Source organism: Monodon monoceros, unplaced genomic scaffold, assembly GCF_005190385.1.
Source record: "Monodon monoceros isolate NGI ecotype Baffin Bay Population unplaced genomic scaffold, NGI_Narwhal_1 Super_Scaffold_13, whole genome shotgun sequence".
Classification (NCBI taxonomy): Eukaryota; Metazoa; Chordata; class Mammalia; order Artiodactyla; family Monodontidae; genus Monodon; species Monodon monoceros.
Window position 1 is genome coordinate 57849939 of NW_021703769.1, and position 14441 is coordinate 57864379.

Below are 14441 nucleotides of genomic sequence, written 5' to 3' on the forward strand. Positions count from 1 at the left end.
AGCCCAAGAGGGAAGTACTGCTCCATCCCCATCTTACAGATTGGAAAACAAGCTCAGAGAGGTCAAGTCACTTGCCTAGGATCACATAGCTGGGAGGGACACTGCTGAGACTCAAACCCGGATTTCTCTGACCTGCCTCCACTGGTCCCACGAGGCACTGGCACAAAGCCCGGAGGACAGAAGGTTCCCCCACCCCTCCCCACCGCATCCAATCAGCAGTGGAGCAGGGGAGGGATGACACGGGGCGGGGTGGTATGCAGAGGCTCACCAGCAGCGCGTGGACCATAGCATCTGTGGGCTGCGGGACAAACGCCAGTGACCAGAGCCATGCCTCTGTCTCATCTGCCTCCAACTCCCCGGACACAATGAGCTCCGCCATGAGGCTCACGCAAGGCTTGGTGCCACAAGAGGGCAGGGCATCCACCAGCGGTTGCCTGAGATGGAGAGAGGCCCAGGGAACATCATGATGGTGACCCACACACCCCAGAAGCCTTCCAGGACATCTCTTGTGAAGCCTCAGGTCATCCGGGAGCGATCGGAGGCTCGGAGAGGTACAGTAGGGACCTGTCCACACTCACACCCCCGGGAAGGGGCCGAGCCGGGCCTGGGAGCCAGGCAGCCTGGCCGGGGGCCTGTGCTCTTAGGGCCACAGAGACACCAGCAGTCCAGTCTAAACCTCTGCAGTGCTGCCCACCTTGGAGACACAGCGGTTTGGGGTGACATGAGTCCCTGCCCACTGCTCTCCAGAAACCAACCATGGTCACCATGTAGGGTGAGAACCCCTTGCATAGAACAGGAATCAACAATTAGCAGGTTGCCTCCCATTAAACCTCTAATGCTCTCACCCAACATCAGGATCTTTTCCCTTTTTTTTTTTTTTTTTTTTTAAGATTACTGAAAGGTTGAGAAGTTCCAGAAAGGTTTCCAACCTTTGCACAATGATGGGTCTAAACAGGAAAATGATGACTGAACGGGGGTGGGTGCATAGGTCACAGTAGAAACGGGAGGTTCCCAGAGCTGGGGTCACATGAGGCAGCAGGGCAGGGCACACGGGGCAGGGGGTAGATTGGGACCCCCCACCCCATCAACCCTGATGAGTGGCATCCATGGCCACAAAGGACCAGGCACCCCCACTGCCCCGCTCCACACACACCATCTGCCCATAAATAGTCTCTGGCCTCAATTTGCCCATCTATAAAATGGGAATGCTGATGACAAGACCAGCCCCAAGATGAGCGTGAGCCCTCAGGAACACAGGCCACTTCATCTGAGAAATGTCCTACCTGTCCTTCCCATCTCTTGCCCTTGTGTTTCCTCTCTTTTCCTCATAGATTTGGGCCTTGGAAAACCAGCCTCTGGGCAGAAATGGAGGAGGAGGTGAGGGCAAGAAAACTCTCTCAAGAGTGTCAGTCCTCTTGGAAACATCTAGAGCTGGGGAGGGTCTCCCCTCTCCCTGATTCCCAACATCTAGGTAGACAAGTGAGACACAGGGGCTTGTGGGAAAATCCTGAGTGACAAGTAGGGTGAGTCACGAAGGGAACAGGCAGCTCCACAGGAAGACTCAGGGGCCCCTTCCTACACCAAAGATAATTAAAATGTGCCCAAGTCAAATATCATTTATCTTTAAGCCCATAAGAATTCGATGGAGCGGCACAGACCTCCCGGGTCAAAAATCCCGACTCTGCTGTGTAGCCTTGGGCAAGTTTCCTAACTGCTCTGTGCCTTGGTTTCCTTCCACAGCTGTAACATAGGAATAATAAAACCACCTACCTCATGGGGTCATTGTGAGGACTAAATGAGTGAATAAGAGATAAAACGCTTGGAAGTTATCTGTGCATTATTAGCTACTAAGTTTGGTGGTCATTCAATCAGACATTTGGTAATGTTGATTTGGGGATGGGGGTCTTTTATAGTTCCAAGTAGATAAAATTTTTTCAGGTCTCAAAATCTTTTTGAGAGCCTTTGAAAAGCTCACAAGCCTGAAATCCGGATCTCAGGGGCCCAGTGAACGGCTGGACTCGAGGAAGGAGCCGCAAGCTTTCCCCTGCACAGCCCTCAGCCGATGGAGTTAGGTCCTCAGAGGTTCCCCTCCACGCTTGGGGGTCTCTCTACACCCCTTGCTGGCCTCACATCAGGCAGGTCCCAGCCCTGCCCAGCACCCCTCCACCCCCAGAAGAAGGGTACCCAAGGCGCATTGGAATGCTAATTCCAGCTCTCAGCAAGAGGGTCCCTGTGTGGGGAGGGAACAATGCCTGTCTTTATCCGGCCAGGTCCTGCAGCCTCCAGTCTCCCGAAGCCCCCGTGGGAACCCTCCAAGCTCCCCTCTTAATCGCCTTCTTGGCAGACGTCCCCAGACTGAAGGACGACAAGTCAGTATCACAGGGATGAGCTGAAATGTCGCCATCCATCTCTCAACGGGGACCTAGGACAGCATCAAGACTACCCAGCCCACCAGGACCCCCAGGCAGCTCCTGGACCAGCCCCCAACTCGGGGAGAGGCCCTTACCAGTTGTCTCGGCATTTGAAAAAAGAATGTTCCCAGAGTTCCATGAGCTCATCCGCAGAGAGGCCCCGGAGCTCAGACACCAGAGTCAGGAACAGCTCTGCGGCCTAGAAATCAGAGAGGAAAGTGTGAGAGGCCCCAACTGCAAGGGTCACCTCATCCATCTCCTTGCCTCCAGGCATGGCTGGAAACACTAGGATCTCCTGCCTACGGTGTCACAGACCCAAAGAGATGAGGCTGCTCGTCTGGGCTTCCTTCCACTGAATCCCAGCTCCTGGCACACAGGCTGGCCCATTCTTTTTCTTTAATTTAACAAGCATTTATTGGGCACCTACTACATGCCAGACATGCTTTAGGGGCCAGGGATGTGCGGGTGAAGAAGAGACACGGCATCTGCATTTGTGGGCTTTATGCTCTAATAAAAGCTCAATACATGTTCACTACGATTATAATCTAGTTATTATAATGAGTCAGCGTATTTCACAAAGTTAGTGAGATAGCCATCTTTTCTGATATTTTTAATGAAAAAAATATGTGAACGTTTTTCAGAGTTATGAGCAGTGATGGCTAATCAACAGGGGTTTGCAGTTTTTGCCCCTTGTCTGCAGGTCTGACCAGCACAGTCACCAAGTCTCCAAAAACTCAAGGAAATAAAGGACTCTATTCAGAGCCCGCACCTCTCGGGTTTCAGGAGATGCTTGGCTTGGGATGCCGGCCCCACATCCTGCCTTCCCTCCCCGGTGCCTCTTCAGTCTCAGATTCGTTGCCTCGGCCCGAGCCCAAAGCCACAGAAAGAGTGACGAGGTCCTGGCTTCCTGCTGCACTTGGCGAAGGCCAAGAATGAGCCCTCACCCCACCCAGCCAGGGGTCCACTATTGCTGGGACGGGTTTGCCTCACCTCAGGCCTCCTCTGCTCTGAGCAGCTGGGACTGAGTCCCCGTGCACAGAGCTTGACCTCAGCAAGACGCAAACGCGAAACAGGCCCCTCACAGGCCAGCGTAACCCACCCTCCCCTCCCTTCTCACCAGCATGTCTGCCCCCAGGGTCTGGGCAGCATCCCCATCGTGTGCCTTCTGCCGGTGGAGCCGATGGGGACCCTTCATTCTGCCTTTAATTCCTCATGCAGGACACACAAGCAGCCCCCTGTCGGGGCCGACCACCACCTTTAGAGTGGCCCTGGCCAGCATTGGCCTAGTTTGGGGCAGCTACCCCAGGAGCCCTGCCGCCTTCCGGACAGGCTCAGGTGCATTTCCCTCCAGCTGGTGGATGCCTTGCCCGGGCATCATCTGTGATTCCCTAGACTCGGAACACATCTGCTTCTAAGACCTCCAGCACGTGTGCAGCCGCCGGGCCTGGCTGGGCATCTGCTCAGGAGCAGGCCTCCTGCTCTGGGAGGCCTCAGACTGCAAGTGTTGGCTTCAGGAACAGCTTTCCAGAGCCAGACACAGCAGGAGGGGGCTGTAGCAGCTCATCCCGGAAGGCTTGCGGGTGGAGGAAGGAGGATGTCATTCCTGCCTCCTGGGTGAGAAGCCCATCCCCACCATCGCCACTAACAACATCTATGCAAACGATAATAACAACGGTTACTTTGTTTGGAGCCTCAGCTGTGTGCCAGGTGCTGTTCTAGGCACTTTACAGGGACCATTTCATTTGACCTTAACCCTGTGAGGGGCCGTCATTATCCTCACTTAACAGAGAGCATTTAAGTCAGGTGCCAGTGGACACAGAGCTACTAAGTGGCAGAGCGAGACTTGAACCCACACTCTTAACCAGGATCCTACACTCAAGGCCATGGGAAAAAAGAAAAGCCAGCCCTGTTTGCCCATTTCCGAGGTGTGAATACTCCCACTGCAGCCCATCACGAGCGGCCCGTGTGCCATCACTGAACGCAGACGTGGGGATCACTGTGCAGAAGCACAGCACTGCGTCACAGGTCCACCCTGCGGTAGATGCAAATAACCTCCAGTGCAAAGATTAAAATGTAGTAAGATAACTAGGTAGTGATGATTTTGAGCATTCATTACCTTTGTTTCGAATATGATTCATTTTCATTGTAAGTCGGTATAACTTAGTCTTTAGTAATGTCCGTTTAACAACCAGTCTGCAGGATTTCTGGAATCTAACCATTGGCTCTGGCAAATCGGTACAAGCCAGCCACGCACACCACCGTCCACACTTCGCTGTACACAGTCGGTGCTGAATCAGTATCTGTGACTTGGGTGTCCTATTACGAGCAACCTGGATGGTGGTCAGGAGCTGTGCCCTCCCCAGGCGTCCTCCCTGGCAGCCCTGGGAGGGGGTGGGGCCCGACCCGCCTTGCTTCTCTCCCCATCCTCTCCCTTCACTCCATCAGGCTCTTGGCCATCCCAGCCCGCTGCCCCCCACGTGGAAAATCGGGGGGCCTCTCTGCAGAGGGGTCAGGCTGGGGAATTTGCTCTCCATTGAGTCCTGAGTCCTGGTTTTGTTTCCAGACTGAAAAACCAATCTTGTCTCCTGCCCATCAGCAATGGGGAGGGGCAAAGGCATTCTTAGCTGAAGCCCCCGGGGTCGGTCCCCCCGGTAACCGACGGGCCCTCAGTCCTCCCGGGGAGGCCAAGGCACTGCTTGATGTGCACCAAAGCATCCCTGAAAAGCCATTTTCAGGAACAAGGTCCTTGGTAATTCACCCCCAGCCCAGGGGACCTCCCTAGTGGGAACAATTTGCTTCCTTGTTAGCACTATAAATACAGGGCAGCCGCCCTGCACCCTCTGGGGCCGGCACTGCCAGTCTCCAGGAGGGGAGACACAGGCCCACAGCATGCCTGGCCCCGAGCCACCTCTGTCAGGGGAAATGCCCAGTCAGGGGGCCAGACGGGAGGAGGGGGGTTAGGACACAGGATGTAGAGCGGCGGTTCTCAGTGGGGGTGACCGTGCTCCCCAGGGGACGCTGGCAGCCTCTGGAGACACTTTGGGTTATCATGACTGGGATGTGGGTGATGCTGGCATCTAGTGGGTAATGCTCAGGAATGCTGCTGAACATCCGACAGTGCACAAGGCGGCCCAAGGAGTCAGGAGTGCCAGGGTGAGAATCCCCGCTGTGGGCCAGGCTGCCTGGACTAACAGCCCGCTCTGTCAGCCACTAGCTGGTGGGCTTGGACCACACCTCGCAGGGCTGAGGGCCCTTTCCTTGGGGCTGCTCTCTGACTCCCGCGAGGCCCACGAGATCAAGGATTCCAGAGAGCAATGCGCATGGGCCTTGGCTCCCTCCCGGTCCCTGAAACAGTGAACAGCCAGCTGCACACGAGTCTCTGCTATACACACGCAAAATGTATAATGTGTGTGTACATGTGTGAGTGTTCAATATGCATTCGGTATGTGCATATGTACTAGTCTATATTTACTGATGAAATAGTCAACATATTTTATACATATTCAACATATTCTTAGATATGCTTTTTTCCACATTATATCTGAATCTGATTCTTCTCCCCACCCCACCCCCGCTATCACCCCAGACCAAGCCTCCTTCATCTCCTACCTGTGTTACTGTAACAGCCTCTTAACCTGTCTCCCGACATCCCATTGGCCCTCAGTCTATTCTCCACCCGCAGCCAGAATGTGAGCATTGAAATGTACATCAGATCACAACACCCTCCAAGGTTCCTCATTTACCCTGAGTAAAAGCAATCTGGGGACTTCCCTGGCGGTCCAGTAGTTAAGACTCTGTGCTTCCACTGCAGGGGAAGTGGGTTCAGTCCCTGGTCGGGGAACTAAGATACCACATACCGCACGGTGAGGCAAAAAAAAAAAAAAAAAAGCAATCTGTGTGCCCCCCTAAGGGGGTGACCCTGTCCCCTCTCACCCTCCCACTCTGCTCCAGTCACAAGGCCTCCTTGCCACTCAAACTGGTGCTGAAACTCGCTCACCGTGCAGCTCCTGCCCTGGCGCACATGCTGGGCCCGCCCCCTCTGGCAGTCCCCCCACCCCCAAACCCCTATCCACCCCACTCACTCCTCACCTCCTCCTGGTCCTTACTCAACATCACCTCCCCCGTGAGGCCTTCCCAGGCATCCATCATTTAAAACTGCATCTCATGCCTGCCCCACATGCCCCCTTCACCCCTCTTCCCCTCTCTACTTGTCTCCCCAGCCCCCTGGGGCCCATGATCCCAGGCGCAGTGGGACCTGGCTCTGCTTCCTGCATCTGAGCAGGACACAAGGGTCTGAGCCATCTCAGCCCAGCCCCCCAGGGACCGAGGGGGGCTAACCCCAGTCTGGATGCCCCCAGCCCTGTTCTCTTCTGAACTAAACGCTTCGCCTCACGCAGCCAGAGGCATCCATGAGGGCCTCTGGTGCTGAGAATTCCGGATGGAGACATTTCCGGCAGTAAAGGCACTCCTGGATCTGAGGCTGTGGCTGGACGGGCACTGGCCTCACAACATCCTTCTCCACTGACTTCACGTGAGCAACACCGAGAAACACAAAGCTTTGCACCCAGATGCCTGGTTCCCAGCCCAGACCTGCCAGGCCAGGACGTCAAAGGTTGGGGTCTGGGCATCCATATATCTGACAGGCCCCCTACCCAAGTGCTGCCCAGAAAGCTGAGCTTCCGGAGGGCAGGGGGTGTGCCTGGCACACCTGGCACCATGCTTAGAAGTGGTCCTGCACCCAGCCCTGTCCACACCTGGAACGACCTATTTCTGTCCAGCTGGGTACATGACAGCCCCCAAGTCCTCGGTCCTATGAAAGCAGCCAGTGAAACAGGCATTTATAAATTTGCGGCACCCCAAATCAACAAGCAAGTATATTTTGAACCCTCCCAGGCTGTTGTGGGATCAAAGTAAAAACACCCCATGCTTCTCTCCTCGGCACACAGGCCCTGGGACTTGAATCAGAAAAATCCCAGCAACTTTAATGCCTTCCAGGAAAGACTAGGGTTGTCACGCTGAAGTCATCAGCAACGCTGAGATGGGCAGAAATAGTGGACACAGTGAAAGTCCCCAGAATGTCACTGGTGACATCCAGCCCTGAGCTGTGGATGGCAGGGATGTTACAACAAAGATTACTATGGGCCTAGAATGTTCTGGAAAGCATCCTGACCACGAGGCCCTGCAGGACCTGACCCCACCGGTCCTCACCGTCGAGCTCCAGCCAGGCTGAGCTGCGTGCTCCCCAAACACGCCCAGCGAGGTTCAGACTCAGGACTTTGGCCCTGGCCAAACCCTCCTTTTGGAGCACTAGTCCCCTGGATTCCCAAGGGACCAGCCCAGGTCTCAACTCCAGTGTATCCTGCTAGACCCCTGGCCTAAGGTGGCCACTCATCCACATCCCCGCTCTGTTCTCTCAGTGCCCATCAACAGCTAAAACCCTTGTACATTTGCAGTGGTTACCATCCATCTCCCCCACGCTGGATCTTAGGCTCTGGGAAAGCGGGGACTATTTCTGTCTCATTCATCATAAGGGCACAGAGTAAGCCCCTCATCTTGCTGAACAAACCGAAGAGTTCACAGGCTAGCCAAGCCAGGGCCCTGCCAATAGGAACATTGTTCCTGTGATGTGGAAGGTCCCATCAGGAGGAGAATGTGGGAAGGCCGGCTCCACACGGAGCCCAGATGCATCATTTTCTTTCCCCAGGGGGGGCATTACACCTTCCTCAGGGCTCTCCTCTTACAGGCAGGTGGAGGGCTCTGTCTCAGAACAAAGCAGGCAGGGAGAAGGCACATCATCACAGCATGGCCTTGGTACTCTCAGAAACACTGTCATCAGTCACAAAGGAGGGAACCAGACAGATGTCTCAGAGACCTCTGAACCTCTCTGAGCTATGAGACCTCGACATCATGTCCACCCCTTGACTTTAAACGGCTGGGAATTCCAAGGAAGGCCTGGGCCATGTGTTTTTGACTTGGTGGAAACTCCTCAATGCTGAGGCTTTGGTATGGCTGGAGATTTCCTGAGAGATCTCTAGGACAGGCCAGGTCCAGAAGGTTAGTCCATGAGCCCAAAAGGACCATTTGCCCAAAGACAGACAGAGGAGAAAAAGGCCTCCTCTAAGCTCATATCCAACGTGCACTAGGCCAAGGCTTGCACACACCAGCTAGATTTCTTCCCCTTCTTTGCTTTCACAACCAGGCATAGTTGTGCAGTGCACAACCTACCCGACAGTACACAGCAGTCCTGATACTGAACATCTGAGCAAGTAGACCGGAAAGGATCTGGTAGGAAGAGGAAGGTGCCCCAGGGAAACAGGCCCCAGGCAGATTCTGGCCTGTGGCTGGAGAAGCCACTTACCTCGAAGCTTGTGGTCTGAGCCAGGCACAGCTTCCTCACTGATGCAGCCACCATGGCCACTGTAGCCTGGGATGGTGTCTCCTCCCATTCGTACAACAGGCTGCTTGGGGTTAAGTCTCCATCGTCTGGATCTGAGATGGGAAGTGCTGGCCAGGGATGACCGCATGGGGGACATGCCAGAGTGAGTAAAAGGACCCCTGGGAACCACGCCCTCACCCTGCCAACGCTTCCTTCAGCATGTTTCTGGCAACAGGTGAGGGGAACATGCATAAGGAAAATCATGGCAGTGTTACTGCTAACAGCAAAAGACGGGCAACAGCCTATGTGCCCATCAGTAAGGGATGGTCAAATAAGCTGACTCCAAAGCCCTCTTGGGACTGACAGAGAAAACATGAAAACTCCATCCATGCAATGGAGGGTTATTCAGCTGTGACACATGTTACAACATGCATGAACCTTGAAAACATTCTGGGAAGTGAAAGAAGCCAGTCTATAAAAGGCCCCATACTGGGAACTTCCCTGGCGGTCCAATGGTTAAGACTCGGCGCTTCCACTGCAGGGGCCACAGGTTTGATCCCTGGTCAGGGAACTAAGATCCCGCATACCACACAGTGCGGCCGAAAAAAGAAAAAAAAAAAAGTCACGTACTATATGATTCTATTTACATGAAATGTCCAGAATGGACCAACGAAGAGAGTAGATTCGTGGTTGCCAGGAGCTGGGGGAACAGGAGGTGACAGCAAATGGGTGCAAGGTTTCTTTTGGGGTGATGAAAACGTAGTAAAGTTGATTGTGATGATAGATGCACAGCTCTGACTCTACTAGAAGCCACTGAATTGTTCACTTTACTTTTTTTTTCTTTTTCTGGCCACGCCACACGGCTACGGGGATCTTAGTTCCCCAACCAGGGATCAAACCCAGGACCCCAGCAGTGAAAGCACCGGTTGTAACCACTGGACCACCAGGGAATTCCCTGAATTGTTCACTTTAAATAAATGAGTTGCACAGTATGTGAATTACATCTCAACTACAGCTGTTTAAAAAATGTATGTATGAAAAGCTCATTCCACTCAATGGGGAACCACCAGGTCCTAACACTAGATGTCCCAGTCACTGCCAGTGTCTGTGCCTGAGGGAGGGCTCAGGGGGCAGGTCAGCCTGGGATCTCAGCCTGGGCTCCGTGGAGCCAGGGGGAATGCTGGGAAGACCCAGGGCTTCAGTCCCCACCTGCTGGGTTCTCCCCAGGGTGGTGCAGGCAGGGAGTCTGTCCTCCGAGGCAAACATGATTCAACCCACCAGGGCTACAGAAAAGACCCCGGGGGTCCAAGTCCCAGCTCTCATTAGCTCTGTGACTTCAAACAAGTCATTTTATCTCTTGGTAACATTTTCCTTAAATGAAAAATACAACTAATAATAACAGTAACTTCCTAGTGGGGTCATGATGAGAATTAAATAATCCCCATAAAGCCCTCAGCACAGATACTGGCCCACAGTAAATCCTTCCTAACTGTCGGCAGTAAGAACTAACTACCCTTATTTCATTATTCAGGGAAATAGCCATTTTTCCATCATGGAAAACAAAAACAAACAACTCTTTTCCTCAGATGCATGCCTTGCTTGTTTCTTTCTGTGCGAAATCATAGAAAGGACCCAAGCTCCAGGGGATGCTACATGTTGGCAGGAACTTTCCAGAAAATCAGGAAACCTGAGTCAGTTTGCCCCCAAAATGGTCAGGTTGAAAGGTCATCAGATGTAAGGTGGATTCTCCCACAAAAGCTGGGAACCAGAAGATTCCATCTCCACCCAGGGAGGAGGCCAAGACCAAGCCTGGGCCATGTAAGCCGAGAGAAACTTCTAGAAAGAGAGGCTCACTCTCCTGACGACGGCCACTTTCAGAAACAGTTCAAGAGTGTCCAGACAGGGACAGAGGGATGGAGCCTAGGCTTGCTTGAGCCCCTCTGGCCAGAGGAGGCTGTGAGGCTCAACTAAGGGTCTCTGTACCCACCCTCATTCACCTGCGACAGCCGGGTCCTGGGGCATCTCATACAGCAGGGTGAGCGAGGAAAGGGTCCGCATCTGCACAGCACTTGCCTCCCCGGAGAGGGGCCCCACGGTGTCCAGCTCCATGCAGGATGCCTCCCCCAGCACTCCGGCCTGGAAACTCTGGACGCAGGTCAGGCGGAAGGCCTCCTGGACCGTGAGGGGAAGAGGCGGAGGCTCAGGCCAGGCCTTGGCAGTGAGGGAACCCCCCCTCCCCGGGGCCCCTGAAACCAGCAGCAAGGGCCAAGGCTGGAGGGCAGCCCGCTGCGGGGGAGCCCTCTGGGGGCTACCTTGGAGCTTCAGCACCCCCCTCCCCATAGAGAGAGGTGGAAGGCCAAGAAAAGCAAGAACGTGCAGTAAGCAGTAACCCCAAGGAGAGGAACGATAAAGCCTCAGCTGGAAAATGAATACCGCCACCAGAGTCTGCAGTCCTGCGTCAGCCTCTAGATGCTGAGGCTTTGCATAATCGTGTTAGCAGGGATCATCCCTTATCCTTATACAGTTGCTTACTATTTACACAACACTTTCACCTGCAGGGAGCTACGGACCCAAGAGGAGGAGAGGGGAAGAGGAGGGGAGAAGAGGGGATAGGGCGAGGGGTGGAGGGAGAGGAGGATGAGAGAAGAAGTGGGGGGAAGGGAAAGGACAGAAGCAGCGGGAGGGGAGCAGGGTGGTGGGCAGAAGGGCTGAGAGATAGAGGGGGAGGGGAGCAGAGAATAAAGAGAAAAGAGAGGGGGCTAAGGAGGGAGGGGGGCTAAGGAGGGAGGGGGGCCAAGGAGGGAGGAGGGGAAAGAAGGCGGCACTGCAAAGAGGATGGGAGGGTCTCGGGCACAGTACTCACCTCCGCTGCGGGCAGGGCCTGGGAGCGCAGGGAGGCGCGCACCCTGCGCAGGGAGCATCGCGCCAGGTCCTTGGTCTTGTGCAGCCTGGTTCCGCGTTGCTGGTACATGGTGGGACACCTGCCCAGGATATCCTCCTGGGCGAGCGGGGCCCAGTCAGCCCCCTGCTCCCCCCTCACTCGACCACCCACCCCCTCCAGGCTCGAACCTCACCTCCTCGACGGTCTGGGGGCTGCGGGTGCCCGGGCGACCCTGCAGGAGGCTCAGCACAGCGCGCTTCACGTTCAGCGTCCAGCGCGGCTCGGGGTGGCCAGGACACAGGCGTGACACGCGCCCTGCCTGCAGGACGAAGCGCAGCGGCACGCGGCCCAGAGCGGCACTGCGCGGGGACCGGGCGTCAGGGGGACCCCTCCAAGGTCCCAGGCCACCTCTTCCGCATCAGGGCCAGAACATCCCTGACCCTCCTGCGCGCCACCCCATAGGTCAGTCCCATGGGAAGCACCCAGGTACCCCCATATCCCCCCAAATGGTCCCGCTTCCCTCATCTGCTCAGCTCAGCTCTCCAGCTACTCCTCAAACAACACAGGAGGCAGCCAACTCTCTGCTCCAAGCTGCTCCCAACCTTGCAGCCACTTGGACGAAATGTACCTGTGTCAACCCAGCTTGAATAAACAAAAAGCTGAGCTTCCAAGGGCATCCTGCATTGCAAAGCTTCTCATTTTCCCAGCTCACCAGGGAGGAAGCATCCCCCACTCACGCTGTATATGAGGAAGCTTAAGGCTCAGAGTGCTCAAGGCCACAGCTGGGATTCTAACCCAGGCAGGATGGCTCAGAGTCACAGGTCTCAGGAACCCTGAGCTGGAAGTGTCTGAGACTCCAGTACTGTACAGAGGAGGAAATGGGGTGGAGGGAGCTACTGGAGGCGATCACACAGCCAGTCTGCGAGGAGCTGGGACCAGAGTTCTGCCCAATACTCTCTTCCCGCCACCCCTCGCCTGACAACAAGGAGCCTGTGTCTGGTATGGCCTGGTGAGGGAGGGGATGGGGCAGGTCGGGGGTGAGGGCTGGGGGAGTGCCCACCTTTGTGGACAGTGGATGGAGGTGGAAGAGAGAGATGCCCCACGATAAAGGGGAAACTGCTAAAACCCCAAACCCCACCAGCTAGCCAGCAAGCAGAATCTTGAGGGATAAAAGTGGCCCTATTGAATCTCCCGGGGAGGCTACCGCCCCCTCTCCAGCTCCCAGTGGAGTCTGGGGCCCCCAACCCTACCCCCACTGGAGGCAGCCCCCAGGGCCTCAGGCCTCGGGCTAGAGAAATGCTAATGGCGCCCGCCCCTTCCAGAATAGCTAGTGTCAGTCTGGTCTCTCAGGAGCTGACAGCCCTGCCCACTCGCATTTCTGACGAGGCGTCCAGGGACAATAGCCCAGGCTGTCCCCTCCGAGAAGACCACCCTAAGCTTTTCAGTAGGGCTCCATCTGCCCCCACAGCAGCATCCCCCATCCCTGTATGCCCACACAAAGGCTTTATTTTTTTAACAAATGAATTTGCAATAAAAAAGGAAGAGGAATCTGTGGAGATGGGCTTGTCCTCAGGCTGGTGGCTGGACTGAGCTTTGAGGCCACTGAAGCCGCTGCCGGAAGCCCTGGGAAACACAGCCCAGGGAGAATTCCAGGCTTGGCTGAGTCACAAAGGGGAGCTTGGCTTGGGAAGGGAGAAGCTATGGGTCTCCAGGAAAACCCCCATCTTAGCGGGGGTGGGGAAGGAGAAGGGCAGACCTCAATGGGTGCCCAGTGTCTTCCAGAATGTTCTTAAGGATGAAGGCCAGAGAGTGCTGGGCAGACACAAAATCTGGACATGCTGGGCGTGACAGCCAGGAAAATATGGGGCGAGTTCCTTCCACCAGATAAGGGAAGGCCGCCTGAGGCAATGTGGACTCATTCAAGGCTCCCACATCACGACAGCTCACAATGGTCCTCATCAATGGTCTGGTCTGGGAGTTTACACGGTCAAAACAAAGGTGGAACCCTCTTTGAACTTCAGTCCAAGACAGCCTCTTTCTGCTGCAGCAGGGTCACCCGAATCGGGTTCTTCCAATATAATTTGGTGCACCCAGTGCCCGGCGGCCGTTGGAAGAGGGAGCAGGGCTCACATATCCAGCCCCATCGGGAGCAAGGCCCAGCGTCTTACCTCAAACTCTCTGACTCCTTCAGAACTTCCACCTTGGACCCCAGGATGGATGTCACCTGGAAGTGTTGGAGCTGAAGCAGAAAGCACGGAGAGCTGGTGACCTCTCCTGGGGAATTCCATGACCGCACCAGCACCGGCACCACCTAAAGTAGTTCTGGGACCCAGCATGACCCATGTGGAGGGTTAGGCAGAGAGATCCATCCCTTGAGCGGAAGGGTCTAGTGTCGGGCTGGTAGATACCGGATGTCTCTAGGGATAAATAATTTAAATAGCCAGGCACCTCTGCTCCCCACTCAATGTACAGAAAGTTCTCATTAGCTTCTCGTTTTGCCCCAAAAGGCCCTGGAACTTTGAGTGAGAGATTCATATGGCTCCACGGTATAAACAAAACTAAGTTAGGATTGCAAAGCAAACCAAAAAAAAAGCGTTGTCATCTTGCATAAAAGACTTGGATGTCCCAGTACCACCATGGTTGCACGTGTGTGTTTGGGAGGGTGAGTGTGTGTGTGTGTACTTATTGCAAAAGATGGGCTCTCTAAAGATGAATAAAATCACCCCTAAAACCTGCATGCCTAACCTGACTGGTTTCATTTTTTTTTTAATTA

The 14441-nt window shown here is 54.8% G+C and overlaps 1 protein-coding gene across 17 annotated transcripts in view; it reads right to left on the minus strand.

The window, feature by feature from the left end:
* Positions 1–14441, minus strand: part of LOC114894854 — a 174486-nt gene that overhangs the window by 130379 nt on the left and 29666 nt on the right. For 14 of the 17 annotated variants that reach the window (XR_003793339.1, XR_003793338.1, XR_003793340.1 and 11 more), the window contains exons 4-10: positions 13837–13907; positions 11862–12027; positions 11651–11785; positions 10785–10959; positions 8770–8915; positions 2507–2610; positions 269–434 (exon numbers count right to left, since the gene is read on the minus strand). Coding sequence is in view for 14 of the 17 variants with exons in the window: in XM_029221946.1 (XP_029077779.1) it covers positions 269–434; positions 2507–2610; positions 8770–8915; positions 10785–10959; positions 11651–11785; positions 11862–12027; positions 13837–13907 (963 nt within the window). In the remaining 3 variants the exon portion in view is untranslated. Of the gene's footprint in view, positions 1–268; positions 435–1283; positions 1356–2506; positions 2611–8769; positions 8916–10784; positions 10960–11650; positions 11786–11861; positions 12028–13836; positions 14086–14441 lie in introns of those variants that run through there. The other 3 variants (XM_029221948.1, XM_029221949.1, XM_029221950.1) reach the window with 3 other exon arrangements.